General features: G+C 37.0%; 1 protein-coding gene across 2 annotated transcripts in view; it reads left to right on the forward strand.

Moving 5' to 3' along the window:
• The window catches only part of LOC126970131 (dual serine/threonine and tyrosine protein kinase-like), a 39,545-nt gene that overhangs the window by 14,025 nt on the left and 10,563 nt on the right, over window positions 1–14,957 (forward strand). For both annotated transcript variants that reach the window (XM_050815863.1, XM_050815864.1), the window contains exons 7-17: window positions 204–304; window positions 1,937–2,075; window positions 3,529–3,613; window positions 5,042–5,158; window positions 5,686–5,800; window positions 6,767–7,005; window positions 8,417–8,561; window positions 10,007–10,094; window positions 11,320–11,487; window positions 13,227–13,374; window positions 14,815–14,933. In XM_050815863.1, the coding sequence (XP_050671820.1) occupies window positions 204–304; window positions 1,937–2,075; window positions 3,529–3,613; window positions 5,042–5,158; window positions 5,686–5,800; window positions 6,767–7,005; window positions 8,417–8,561; window positions 10,007–10,094; window positions 11,320–11,487; window positions 13,227–13,374; window positions 14,815–14,933 (1,464 nt within the window). The remainder of the gene's footprint in view (window positions 1–203; window positions 305–1,936; window positions 2,076–3,528; window positions 3,614–5,041; window positions 5,159–5,685; window positions 5,801–6,766; window positions 7,006–8,416; window positions 8,562–10,006; window positions 10,095–11,319; window positions 11,488–13,226; window positions 13,375–14,814; window positions 14,934–14,957) is intronic.

A 14,957-nucleotide genomic window follows, 5' to 3' on the forward strand; every position in this document is an offset into this window, starting at 1 on the left:
TTGTTTCATAGTTGATAAAAATAAATGTTTCAGTTGCAAAAAGTTTGAGGCTGCATAAATTGTGTGAATCTTTGTAATTTGTTTTTTAAAGGCGTGAGAAACGCCGCGTTATTTTTGATGCACAGTATTATTTTATTAGTCTTAAGTTTTTCCAATACGAGATCTCCAATAGTTAAATTTATATAATTTAATGTTTATTATAGAAAGGCAAAGGAGTGTGTCGAACACAATACCTCAACGGTGCGAGTCGAAGAGAAGAGAATCGCGTTTATGAACGATCTTTTGGACCAGTGGGAAGTATGTGGTATGTTGTCGTCACATAATATATATATATATATATATATAATACCTCTACCATGATTCTCACATAAATATAGGAAAATATTACATTAATTTATAAAAAAAATTTTTTTCATATTTAGCGAATTATTTCTACTGTTGCTGGGTTAAGGCAAAAAACTTTTTACTTATATGAAAAATTGCTTGCCCAGACGTGTCGCGACTACACAAGACTTCGCCTTATCGCGAAAATGTGGCCGCAGCATAAAAAGTTAAAACTATTGAATATAAACCTTTGTAGAACTCGGAAGTCTGGTTACCGTAGTTACCTGTTATGTTGTATCATTGTTGCATCCTAATTAAATATCTTGAATACGTTACAATTAAATTTATTAAATTAAATAATAATTAAAACTTAAATAAATTGAATCGCCCTCAGGCTATTGAATTAAATTATTTTTAGCGTGAGGGCGGTCGTTCCATTCTCAATCTCTGTTATCATTTAGAAAGTCATTTAAGATACAATACCTTTACCACATAAACAGTTATTTTGAATTTCGTAACAATTTTTTTTTGTCCATTGTCTGGGATTATGTTGTAAACGTATATACATTTACTTACTCAACTTAACCGAGTAGTAGGCATAACGATGCCTAAATTAGAATACCTAGCCACAGATTTAAGATGGTCTATCGATGGCTATTAAATGAAAAACTATCATATTAACAACTACCCGTGAAATACATATAATACAGAAGTCCTGGAGGTCTACTCGCAAAATCGACAACGATACATTCGAAACGATACGATAATACTCCGAATATATCGCAACTACCCTACTCTAACAAATGTTCGTATTCCTTATCGTTTATCGTAACCATAGACTAATATTTTGATTTTTTTACGATGTTAGGGTGAATGAAATATGTTCAAACCTAAACATTATCTGTGCTATGTCGCTGTTAAGTGTCAAAAGTCAAAACATAGTTTAGGCGCTAAGGACCATGCCAGACTCTGCACCGCCAATTTGGTATCATTTACACATAATGTAAATGTTAAAAAAATATGTAATGAATATAATATTACCATTTAAAATTGAATAAATAATACAAAACTTGCGGATAATAAAATGTAAAAAAGAGTAACTCAACCCTTCTCGTCGACTTCCTATTTCTCAGGCGGCCATTTGCATTATTTCTACGCATAAACGATCAACAAAATGACTTAAATGACTTAGTAGTTAAAAATCCTGTTGAATAGTAAATCACATATAATTATTTCAATAATATTTTTTAAGTACATACTTTCTTATATTTATACTCCATGCCTGAAGTACAATATACATATATTGTATATATCTATACAACTTGAAACGATAATAGCATCGACAGCCTAGAAGGTGTCGTTGAGATTATCGTAAAAGTGACGTTTGATTATTTGTGAAATTCGAATATTCGTCTCTGACATTTTCAACTAAGAGTAGGGTTAGGACCGATAATATCGAATAATGTTTCGTTCGTTCAATCGTTTCGTCATTGATTACGATGTAACTAAGAGTAGGATTCGACACGACTAATGCGACGATTTATCGAATATCGATTTTAGGAGTAGGCCCCCTGGTATTTGTGGTATTATCCTATCATAATTTGTTAACCAGCTAGTCCAGCTCAGAAGCACCATGTTAAGTCGCAGTGGCTGATTCTCGACGACGATGAGATCTCCAAGAGTATGGACAAGGCAAATTTGGACCTCGCCAGGAAGAAAAAGGACACGGCAGCTAGAACTGTGAGGAGCAGGTAGGATATTACGTACACTAACTCTGTTTGATGGGCTATGTTGAAATTGAAATTTTATTCAATATACTTTTTTCACTTGAAAGGAAGAACTATCACAAGAAACTCAAGCGAACATTTATAAACAGCTATATTATAGATTTTTTGCAATATTTCGCGTGCTTTACAACGCTGCATGGTCAGGAATGACTCGCGACCTAAATGAATTAAAAATTATAAGTTAGTAAATAAAAGCGTTTTAATTATTTTTTAAGCATTTTATTCAGATAGTAGAATTTGTAACAGTTTTCAAATTGGCGAATCGAATCGAATATAAAACATTAGAAGTTGTTTCTAAATACTTCTAGAAACTTCTGCAAATAGCAAACAATCTGTCTTTCTGGACGTGATAAACACTGCGATAAACTTAAACATTACCAAACGGATTTTCATGCGGTATACACCCACCGATATTTGGCGTAATTGTCGAAAAAGGTTTTATTTACTAATAATATTATATTAAAAGAAAATAAAAAAAAAAAGAACTAAAATCTGAATAATTTGTTATGTTTTAAAGTGATAACCCTCACTTCTGGGATTAATTACACAAATAAAACTGAAAACAAAATTTTATGAACAATGAAGCCATAACCTGAGAGTTTAACAAAGCATACAAGATTTTATCAATGGCGCATTGAACAAATTATCGTCATGTCTGAACTTGTGCGGAGTGCGAGTGGGCGCGCACATTTCACGGCGCATTCTACTAGCGGATACGCTCATCAATACGGCGTATTTTGTTTTTTACTCACGGATAGTGAAGTAAAATGTCGCACATTAACGACTTACCTGCTGAAGATTATGAACACTACCTAACATGTTATGATGTTTATTTTTTGAACTCTTATATTTTACCCTAATAAAAAAGTAACCTCAAAGTTAGAACAATTTTTCAGAAGGACGTATTAATTCTCTGTGATAATTTGTTTCTAAAAAAATGTTGTTCAATATCTTTTAATCTAAAATTTCTCCGGAAATCGTCTTAATTCTTCATATAGCGTTTTAGTTACAAATTTCGTGATTTCTATCTTTTAAAAAAAATATATATCATCGGTAAATAACTGCTTCTTTCTAAATATTGTAAATATTTAAGTTTCGATATCGACGTTATTAAGATCAAAGTAAAATAAATACAACACATGCGCGTACGCATCAAGTTTTCCGCGTGCACTGAGGACACGTATCGACTTGTAAATCCGCTCTGCAATCCGCCGTACGCGGTGCGCCGTGACTCAGGGCGCACCCTAATAGTGCTTGCGAGAATATAGTTGACGGCAGAAATAGGCACCGCAGTGGTACTCATGTAGATAAATCCTATACAACTGAGCCTCCTACTATGATAACTCGTTGAACCATAAATGGACGGATTCTGTGCTGGCTGACTGTAATGAAAAAATATTAATTTTATATATTTTAGGAGTTTGCTACTGAACAACATTCTGAAGTTCGCCACGGAGAGCTCTCAGAGCTATCTACTGGACCACTCCATCGCACTCAGTGAGGTTTGTATTTTTTTTTTTGATATATTTAGGCTGTGTCGTTGTGGGGGTCGTTTCTAAAATATGGCAAGGGGTATGATGGTCAGTTTTGTAATCGTTTTCATTGTTATTTAAATTCTTAACTTTGTTTTTTAAATAATTGCTGCGTCGTGGTCGCACAATTTCTTTTATAGTTTGTTGGTTGATGATTATAATAATAAGTCTTGAGTTGAGGGTAATGGCACTAATGGTAATGAGGGTAATGTTTTAATCTTAATCCGTAAATAAAATACTTTTAACATTTATTTAACTCAACTCTCTGATCCAGTAATTAAAAAACGATGGTGAAATATTGTTCGTCAGTTGATTAGGTGTTGCACCAGCTTGCAGCCGTTCCCGTTCCCTTCGCTGGGCGAATTTTAAAAGGAAATTAATTTAAATAATAAAAAAATAAGTAGCCTTAAACCATCTACGGTAAATTTTTCATCGAATGGTGGTAGTTTCATGTCGGTACGATCAGTGTTTTAGGCGTGAAAGAGCTTCAAAAACCATTTTAAATATATATAGACAATGTCTTTCTTGTAATCTCCTGATTATAACTATTTTTTTTTACATGTATATTATAAAATATGTAATATCGATACATACGTAATCTATCTACAGAAACATTCATTAATATTATTCATTCGATTTAAAAAAAAATAATTCGCTGAAAAGGAGGTCTATACTTTTACAACACCGGAAGAATCACACGAGTGTTGCTGCTTTGTTAGATGATATACACTTTGAAACACCCCAAGGAGGTTCGTTCACAGTTTGGTTGAGAAACGCTTAGGACGGCCACAGAGCAAATCTTTATCCTCCAATCTTTTCGATTCCTGCCTACTAGCTAGCTACTCTACTGGGGCTGTTCCTGCAACCCATATTATATCGTCATCTAACTTACTCTGTGGTCTGGCTCTTCTTTTTTTTAACTCTAGTTTTTAGTATTCTATTCTTCTGTGGTTCTCTTTTACTGTGGTTTCTGTGGAAGTACCACAATTTAGCCAATGGCACTTTAAAGTAGACTACCAAGCTTTAAGTATATGTTTAGTGTTAGTAAAACAGCAAAGAGGTTTTAATAGATAACTGTCAAGTGTCAATTTATTCCAGACCAAGATCAACAATGGTTTACCTTAATTAATATGTAGGTTGATAGATGAACAATAAAATTACTTAATTATTGGACACAACACCTGCAGTTTATTTTGGTATCTTTATATTTGACAGTGTTTCTCTAGGTATAAGATAAGAATCACTTCGGAATGGGGCGTCCATTATTCTAAGGTGGTAACTTGATGACATATTTTTGTTTAAATAGTATCTATCCATAATATATGTAATGTTTTGGCGGCAGTCACGGCTTATAAGGACCAAAAGTTCGCATGTTAAATATACATAAAATATATCCAGATCCACGTGGGGTTGGTGCAACAGTTGATCCTGTCATCATTCGAGCTGGCGCGGGAGCTGCAGGTCTTACCCGTCAGGATTCAGTACGTGGCCAACACTGAGCGGCAGCTGTACGAGGTGAGTAAGGAGTCAGATAACTGCATCATATTATCATACTGTTATAACATGCTAGAAACGGATCAGTTTTTTTTATAATAAAAAAATAAGGGACGACACGAGCAGTACGTTCAGCTGTTGGTAATTAATACGCCCTGTCAATTACAATACAGTGCCGCTCAGGATGATTGAAAAATCGAAGAATTCAGAGCGGCTATAAAACTGCGCTCGTTATCTTGAGACGGCGCCCTTCAGACTGAAACAGAATACTTCACGGCAGAAATAGGCGCCGTTGTGGTACCCATAATCTAGCCGGCATCCGGTGCAAAGGAGCCTCCCACTGGTTAACACAGTATGGAATAGTAAGACAATCCGCCATTGGGCACGCTGATGCGCACCATGCACGATGCGTAAACAATAAATAGGTCAGTTTGGTCTATCAAAATTAAATTACGAAATGTTATGCATATTTTTTTTATTTTGTTAAGGGATAGGGCTGACAACTGTTGTATCTACTTCTGATATACTGAGTTATTGTATGCTGACAGACGATCAATGAAAAGTTCATGGAGGGAGAAACGAAACAGGAACTGGTGCAGATGATGCAGGATGTGCTACAGGAGATGAAGCAGGAGATCAGCCTTATGGACTGGAGCGTTGACGGTAATTATTTTAAGACACGAGATCTCTTACTCCTCCGAAACCTGAAGAATAAGAGCGTCATCGGGCAATAAAAATTAGAGAGTTGTCATCGGTACAATAGACTCACTCTCTCTCTCTCTCTTTCTCTTTGCATTTTCCACCGCAAATAACGGGGAGTTTTCGGAGTTATTAGTCAGGATATTAAACCATTAACCGTATTTCACCATCAAAATGAGGAATTCCACCCGAGCCATATTCATGTTTCGGATTCCAAATCCATTTCCAACGTGGTTTAGAGGCAGTAGAATAGTTTTAGGGTCCATTATTAGAGTAAACTAATAAAAGAACCAATGGGTTATTTTTTCCCCTTGAATATGTTCACGGAAAACGACTGGCCATTAACAATTTTTTTTTATAACAGTTAGGGACGAGACGAGCAGGACGTTCAGCTTGTATTCATTATTGTATCTGGCCGTGTAAATTTTTAGTTTTGTTTAATAGACTGTCATTAGACATTTGAATTTATTTTGAAGTTCTACTTCTTTAGGCGCGTTATGAAAAAAATATGAGAGTGAAATATTAAGATGCGCGCGCATCACTGTAACACAAAATTAACAGGTTATAGTTGGTTCCTAAAATTTTCTGACGTTTGCGTCATTCGTAATTTTTTTTTGGTTTCTTCGTCCATTATTAGAACCGGCAAGGGGTTCAAGCCCATACAGCCGTATTCATAATTAAATAATTATAAATAATTGTCAAAGCAATCTTTGCTAGTTTTTTACAAAATTTTTCTTTCTAAAAACGTAGAATAAATCATTTTAATGATTTTTGCTTCGTTAGGCCAAAGAAGTATAATTTCTTGCGTGCATACATAAGTGCACACACACTTTTTCTTATTAATAAAGCACTTTATATCACTCGAGAGGAATTGTTATCCCGCTACTCGATGACATTCTCTTGGTGAACAATGTACTATTTTAATAACAGATCTGCCATGTCACCAAGACAAGCGTTACCGAGTATCAAACTCCATATTCTACTCGTCGTACACGCCCAGTGTGTCGCTCCAAATGTCAGAGCTGAGCGCACGACACGACCACGACCCGGACGCGGCACGGAGCCCGTCCGACGGCGAGGAGGCGTTGTCGTACGACAGCTTCAACATCGACGAGTACGACATCATAACCTCCAACGACTGTAGCTACAACGAGAGCTCCATTGGAAGGGTGAGTCGGCTACAATTTCTATATTTTGTATAAGAAACTGCCTTCTTTATTGCGTATAACAAATATCGTGGAAATAAAAGGCTAACTTCTATGCTAAAGGGAAATAAAATCCTTCTGTCATGATTTGCTAGACAATCGATTTTATCACCAGCTATCGATACTGCCCATATAATTTATATAGAAACTGTGAAAAAGACTGCACATATTATATCTTTGCCTTTTATTCTGGAAGTTGACATTTGCAATATTTTGCTAAAATTATAATACCTGCTTGTTTTTTCTTCTCTTGTAGTATAAGCATGATGTATCAGGAGTATGTTGAGGCCTTCGGCTTCGCTCCTTATAAATCACGAAGGTATCTTACAATATTGAGGATATTTGAAGATATCGGCCATGTCATATCGACCTCGAAACACCGAGCGCGTTTAATGGGCTACAAGTAATGTATATTTTATCTGTACATTCTTTTTGAAGCGAAAACTTCTTTAGACCCTGTGAGCATTTTATTTTGTTGATATTGATGAGACTTAGTACCAGGTGGATATAAGTGAAGAAGAGGTCCACCTACGATACTTTATATCCTCATGCTCATGAATGCCGATTTCTACTATACTTCGTTGGTACCAGGTATTCATAAAATTTATTGTGGTGACAGTGTCTGATAATATCGATGGACTTCAAATTTAGTTCAGAGGCCTTTGTGCCAAGTCATTCCCCTTATAACCTATATATAACTGGTGTATATATACCCATATATATACACACCAGTTACATAAAGCACACAACACAATAATAATCATCTCTTATACTCTTGATAGTGTATAAAGTGTCAGAAGACAACAGGTTTTCAACCAGTGCGTGTTGCTAACTAGTCGCTAACTATAAGCCTGATGAGAAAGGTAATGGTCGCTCAGAGGGCAATGGAGAGGGTATACTCCGAGTTTCCCTGCGAGATCGAATCAGAAATGACGAGATCAGTAGGAGAACCATAGCCCAAATTATTGCGAAACTGAAGTGGCAATGGGTAGGACACATAGTTCGACAGACAGATGGCCGGTGGGACAGAAAAGTCCTCAAATGGCGACCACGTAGCGGAAGACGCAGCGTTGGTAGGCCCCGCGCAAGATAGACCGATGATCTGGTCAAGATCGCCGAAATACGCTGGATAAAGGCAGCGTAGGACCGATCGTCGTGGCAAACTTGGGGCCTTCCTTTGTCCAGCAGTAGAGGTCTTCCGGCTGATGATAATGATATGCTTGATAGGTATGTTAATAGCAACCCACCAATTAAAGAAATAAATATGGAAGATGGATTAGAGTTGAGGCGGAAAGTCTAATATACAGTTATATTTGATATATTTTTTATTAGTTTAAAAACATATAAGTAATTTATGAAGCGTCTTGTTTGTCAGAGTGATGCGGAGGTCATTCCTGTTGAGAGGGAGAGTGGAATGCTGTCTCTGTCCAACCCGTGGAGAGCGACAGAGAGCATGACGTGCAGCACCGCATCGCTCGCGTTGTCAAGCAAGCGTGCATCACTTGACGTTCAGACTACGGGTGAGTGTTGTTATAGACTATTATTATTATTTATTTATTCACTTTACTTTTCATACATTTTGGAGTCATGATACGATATAGATATATACTAGACCAGGTGAAAATGGTAAAACTTTTTCAACTTAACCCTGCATTGTTTTTTTTTGCAAGAATGTTCTATGCTCTCGGGCAACTATAGAGAAAACCTAAGGCGCTACCTCCAAGAACGATTGCATCGTGACGAGTGTGCACTTCTCCCGTCGGCTAATTTCCACGAGACCACATTTTCGGTCAGCGTATCGACGCGACGAATAGCGAAAGTCTTATTTGCTCAGTCATTTCACTGGCTTCAGACCGACACAATAATTCTTACACATTACTACATGGCAGAAGCTAGCCAGCATTCTGGTAAATGCCCTTAGCCACCTTCTCTATTTTTGGAACGAAGTTCCTTACGGCAGGCTTGGAGGAGATAGGGTTTTTGCTGCGGGACCGAACTGAAAAAAATGTGATAGTAAAATCGTAAGAAAAAGTCCGTGGAGTAACACCGTTAAATGAGACGTGCGCAGGCGCGACAGTCGTATACACAAGCGAGTAGTGTATATTTTGTAATTATTATTTCCTGTACTTAAATAAAAACTAATCTGCAAACTTTAAGAGAAAAATCAAGAAAACCTACATAAAATTGAATACGATTTTTTTTTACAATTTGTGTCGATTCTACATTAGCCGAAGGAACTTCGTTCCTACCTGGTGTCCCACGACACCACATCTTTTTTTTAAACCCCAGGGAAGCATAGTTGCTCTATGCATAGGCGCGTTATCGCGACCGCTGGATACGGAATAAGCGCATGACCCCGACAACTCGCTAAGGAATCCCAGACTACTTCTGATTATCGACAGTGCATAGAAACACGTTGCACGACGATAAGATTACTCGCTCGTGGAAGCTGCACCTAAGAATTTGAACCTTAGGTGCCACCAGAAACCTTGAATATGTATGGTAAAATGTGCCATACATCTACCTGAAATCACTGCGAAAGGAAGTTCTTTCCAAACTTTCCTTGCGCGATGTTTCCATAATGACATGGGTTTTCTTAGTGACATTTTTACCTTATCATAAAATATCATATTATAATTACTTCATATTAGTTTAAATATTATTATTATTTATTTATGTCTGGGAACCAAAACAGTATTTAAATTATTTACAAAAATACATAAAAGGTTGTACACATACCAATAAAGTTTCCACTACTATACATATTGTGATATGTGAGAAGTCTATGAAATAGATTATGACAGCTGTGAAAATGTCGCAAAAAATTTAGCTTAGAGTTACCCTCTATTTTGAGCAATGCACGCACACTAACACTGTATTAAGCTAAATATTTGCATGCTAGGAATAAGGAGGAAAACATATAAGCTCATTATTATAATATGTTAAAACCATTGTAATTTTTCAGTGTTGTCCAGTCTGAGTCGAAAGATAAGCTTGAAGTTAGCAAACTTCGTGGACAATTTGAAGGACAGCTATTTCGGAACATTGGAGAGGTAAGTGATCTTGTGATCTGCTAAATGATCTCATCATTTGTTTCCGAAGCGGTAGTAGTAGGTATCTAGTATAATAGAAATGACATCAAAAATAATTCTAAAGGAATCAATTTTGAGAAAATAAATGCCTTTATGCCTTTCATGAGATCGGTGACATTGAAGACCATAGAGTATGGCGAATCCGACGCGTTCCAGAGTTTAAGTAGTGCATTAATGAAGTATTCTTAAATGGACGAAGTTCCTTAAACCAAAAATGCAAGTTGTTTACACACACGTTTACACGCAAAAAACGTGAGTGTTGCGGGTGCGGCAATGAATAACGCAATGACCGTTTTTTGACCTAGTTATACTACGTGTCGCATAAAATATTTTATTTTTTCTACGACTTGACAATTTAATTTATTAATAAACAAACAATACCACAAGTTTTCGACTTGCAGCTTAACTGGGCGGCAAATGTATTGTATACTAGGTGCAAACTTATCTCTGGTGCGTGTTTTTATTTTTTTATTCATGGAATGGCAAAGGTACACCCATACAGCCAACGCGTGAAAATTACAGAATATACCTTGCAGTATCTTGGCAAATTATACTAACAAGTATTTTTTTTCTAAATTTGACATTAAAATGTTTAGTCCAATGACTTAAACATGAAAATAGTACGCATGTAATATAGTATGTACTACGTATTACCTAATATTTCTATGTACATATACCATAACCTAACATAGATTTAGTTGTTTGTGGCACCACAAAACTATTCTTTTTTGGCGATATTAAAGTACCGTACCGATATTACAATACAGTAAACAATGCTTTTTTAGGCCATATATTATAGACTTTTTCAAGGTTTCAATAAAGTATGTACATATATCATTGATCGTGGCTGTATAAATGAAAGATATAAGTAGAGGAGTAGAAAAGTCTTTGACCAGTGACAAGCTCCTTTGCACAGGATGCCGGCTAGATTATGGGTACCACAACAGCGCCTATTTCTGCCGTGAAGCAGTAATGTGTAAGCATTACTGTGTTGCGGTCTGAAGGGCGCCGTAGCTAGTAAAATTACTGGGCAATTGTAGTGCCGCTCAGAATTTTTGGGGTTTTACAAGAATCCTGAGCGGCACTGCATAGTGATGGGTAGGTCGTATCAATTACCATCAGCTGAACGTCCTGCTCGTCTCTTCCCTTATTTTTGTGTTTGTGTTTAATTTAAATGTTTTTGCAGATGTTTAGACAGCCTTGAGTCGTGCTGCCTATCTGAGCTGGGTGGGCGTCCAGCGAGCGAGGCGATGCGGCAACTGGTGTCTGTGGCCAGGCAGGTGGATCTTCAACCCTACGCCTCCTTCTCCTTCCTGACCACGCTGCTCGACTCGATCAGAAGACTGTTCCACCGGTAGGTTATGCGACCACATTCCTATACTTATGCAGACATATAATCACGCCAGTCTAAAATACCAGCGTAAGCAGAACTCCACTGGTGTCATCGTATTCGCTCCAAACTAGTGATCGCGAAATGTACTCGATTAGGTCGCAAAATTTTCCTCTTTTTTAATACCTAGGAGAGCGGTGAGTTTAGCTTTATCATTTTATGGTGAATACTCGATATGATATGGCACATTTCTTTTTGTAACTCGCCCACGTTCTCGTATCGTTTTTTGTATCGCATATCTTTCACATATCCCCAAAAGAAGAAATCTAATGGTGTAAGGTCCGGGGATCTGGCCGGCCATCTAATCGGTCTATTCGTACCAATCCAAGTAGGGAAACATTCATTTTACGTTGTTCCTTTCCTTTAAAATACTATTTTAATTAAGAAGAGTTATTAGTTTTTGGTCGTTCTTTCGATTGGCATTATAAAAGTAGAGGCTTTTTTTTACATTTCAGTCGGTTCGATTCCCAGACGAGGCAAGTATTATTTTTTGAAAATCTGAATGCAGAAGTACTAACTTTTAAAAATAATATAAAGTCTTCTTTCAGTAAAATAGCCTATCTTCGATATTTAAGGTACTTTCCCTTTATGTCCCATAACTTTGGGACAGCCTGTATACTTACTACATAATATTTTGTTTTAGTAAAACAGAGTTACAGCAAGTTAATTCCCAAGCATTGTTATCATCTAAGTAATCCCTTATTTTATAGTAAGCTTTTTTATAAAATTTTCGTTTAATTGAATTTTTAAATTTGTTTACTGGCAGATTAAGCATATCACTTGGAAGTTTGTAATAAAAGTGTATACATTGCACCTTTAAATGATTCATCAACTTTATGGAGCTTGGTAGTGGTAACAGCGAGCTTATCTTTATTCCTAGTATTAAACTTATGACTATCGCTATTCTTCTTAAACAAGTCGTCGTGGAGATCTTTGAGGGGGGCCTTTGTCCAGCAGTGGACGTCTTCCGGCTGATGATGTGATGCTTTTGAGCTTAGTTTGGTGTGAATTCTTATCCCTGTCGTATTAGTACATATCTGCCAGTACATGTACGATTCTTCGGAAACCATTATGGCTCAAATTCACCCATCCAACTTATTTCAAAATTATATAACAGTAAATTCCATAGTAATAGTAGTATAGGTATAAATTTCAATACATTTGGCAATTTTAAATAAATATGCTTTTGAACCCTTATAATTTGGATGTAAACATACATATTGCAGTAGTATTACTAAACTTACAGTAATAAATGAAGGCAACGCTGTGCATACCTATAAGTTAGATATATAAGTATTAAAAAAAAAATGGCTCTGTCGTAAATCCTATTACTCCACTGCTGAATATCTAGATGATCGGACAGCCTGGGACTAGATTGTGATTATTTTATAGGGATAGAAATGACTGTACAATGTTGTATATTTTTATTGAAAAGAGCGCAAAAAAAGAATGCTGGGAGAGTTTCTTGCGCCGCTTCTTCTCTCTCAGAGCGCCATTTGTTTCCGAAGCGGTAGTAGTATCTAGTTGTATAAGAAATGACATCAAAAATAATTCTAAAGGAGTCAATTTTGAGAAAATAAATGCCTTTTATGCCTTTTTATGCCTTTTATTAAATATAAGAAATGTTACATTATAAGTAGTGATAATATTTATTGTATGTCTTGTTGGTAAGCCTTTTCTAATAAATAAATAAATTAATTTAGATTGCGTCTATCAGGCAGCGATGAAGATGAATGGTGCGAAGAGGAGCACGCCTGCTGTGTGTTGAGCCCAGCCTGGCGTCGTCGCACCGCTCTTCGTACTCTACACACGCTCACCGCTCGCCGGCTTGCTCGCGCCATATCCGCTCAGGTAACACACACACACTAAATCTCGACCACTAAATTTCACATTCACACGTCAATAATTTAAATCTCATCAAACTGGTGGAGGAAGATAATTATCTTCCTCGCACGGTGTCCTACACGAGTACTGCAAAGAAAGGTACACCTATTTATAAACGCAGCGGCGGTGACGCAAGTACGCACTTTCATTTGACAGATGCCTTATTACGACAGAGACGGATCCTTGGGATATTAACGATTGCGATATATCAGCAGGCATTTAATGGTACTTAGGATTCTTGATTTTAAAGTGTCTATACAAATGATTTCAGTTTCTTTTTGTGTTAATTCCGCCAATATTTGTCTTTAAACAATTCGACACGTGTTTCGTCTCTATACGAGGCATCCTCCCGTACAACATAAACTAGCAGACTTCCGCTGTTATGTTCACAGATTAATGTCAGTCCCACTGTCCCGTGACAACTTCGAAAGAACTGTTTCCAACAGCTATACAAAAAAACAGTTAGTGAACAAACTAATTAAAAATAAACAAAAACATTTAATTAATTCAGAACTTTATCTCGTCCCAGATTTTGGCGAGACAATACGTCCTGAGGATGCCTCGTATAGAGGCAAAACAGGTGTCGAATTGTTTAAAGACAAATATTTTTTGTCTGCTTGGACCCGACTTAAGTATGACGTCATTAAGATGGCGGCCGGGCTCATTCTCAAAGCGAAGCGACTATATGATTTTTATTTAAAATTAATTGATTTAGTTTATCTCGATGTATAAGTAACGTTAATTTATTTCGGAATAAACGTCCAGAGTAGCTTACACGCATTTAAAAAATGGGAGGTTATTTTGTTTTAGTTATGGGAGTCAAGTGTGTCGCAACAGATGCCGCATATTTTTTTAGATCGTTGTTCGGCGTAAACAGATAGAACTGTTGCCTCTCATTCAGGCGGCCTCGATTCAATTGTGTGTTGACGAATTTACACTGGGACAGCGTGGCCATTTTAAAATGTAAAGTCGCACAAGTCCATAGATGAATATTTTTTTTATGAATATAAGGGACGAGACGTGCAGGATGTTCAGCTGGTCGTAATTGATACCCCTTGCCCATTCCAATGCAGTGCTGCTCAGGATTCTTGCAAAATCCAAAAATTCTGAGCCACACTACGATTGCGCTCGTCACCCTGAGACATAAGATGTTAAGTCTCATTTAGCCAGTAATTTCACTAGCTACGACACCTACAGACCGAAACACAGTAATGTTTACACATTACTGCTTCACCCATAAACTAGCCGGCATCCCGTGTAAAGTAAACTTCCACTGCTTAATGTTTGTTAATGTATGTTATGTGTGATACGCTCATGTGATTCCTCTGGCGGTGATCATTTAACATCAGGTGACCCGTACGCTCGTCTGTCCATAAACAATGTATGTGTGTGTGTGTGTGTACGCAGATCATCGAGCGTGTGAGTGCAGCGCATGAGCGCTACCAGGCGGCGCTGTCGTCGCTAGAGACTGCGCTCACCAACCGTCTACATCACACCGAGGACGTGAAGCTTACTATCAGGAAGAAGTACGTTACCTTTAAAGCATAAAA

This window comes from Leptidea sinapis, chromosome 20, assembly GCF_905404315.1.
Source record: "Leptidea sinapis chromosome 20, ilLepSina1.1, whole genome shotgun sequence".
In the NCBI taxonomy this organism is placed as follows: Eukaryota; Metazoa; Arthropoda; class Insecta; order Lepidoptera; family Pieridae; genus Leptidea; species Leptidea sinapis.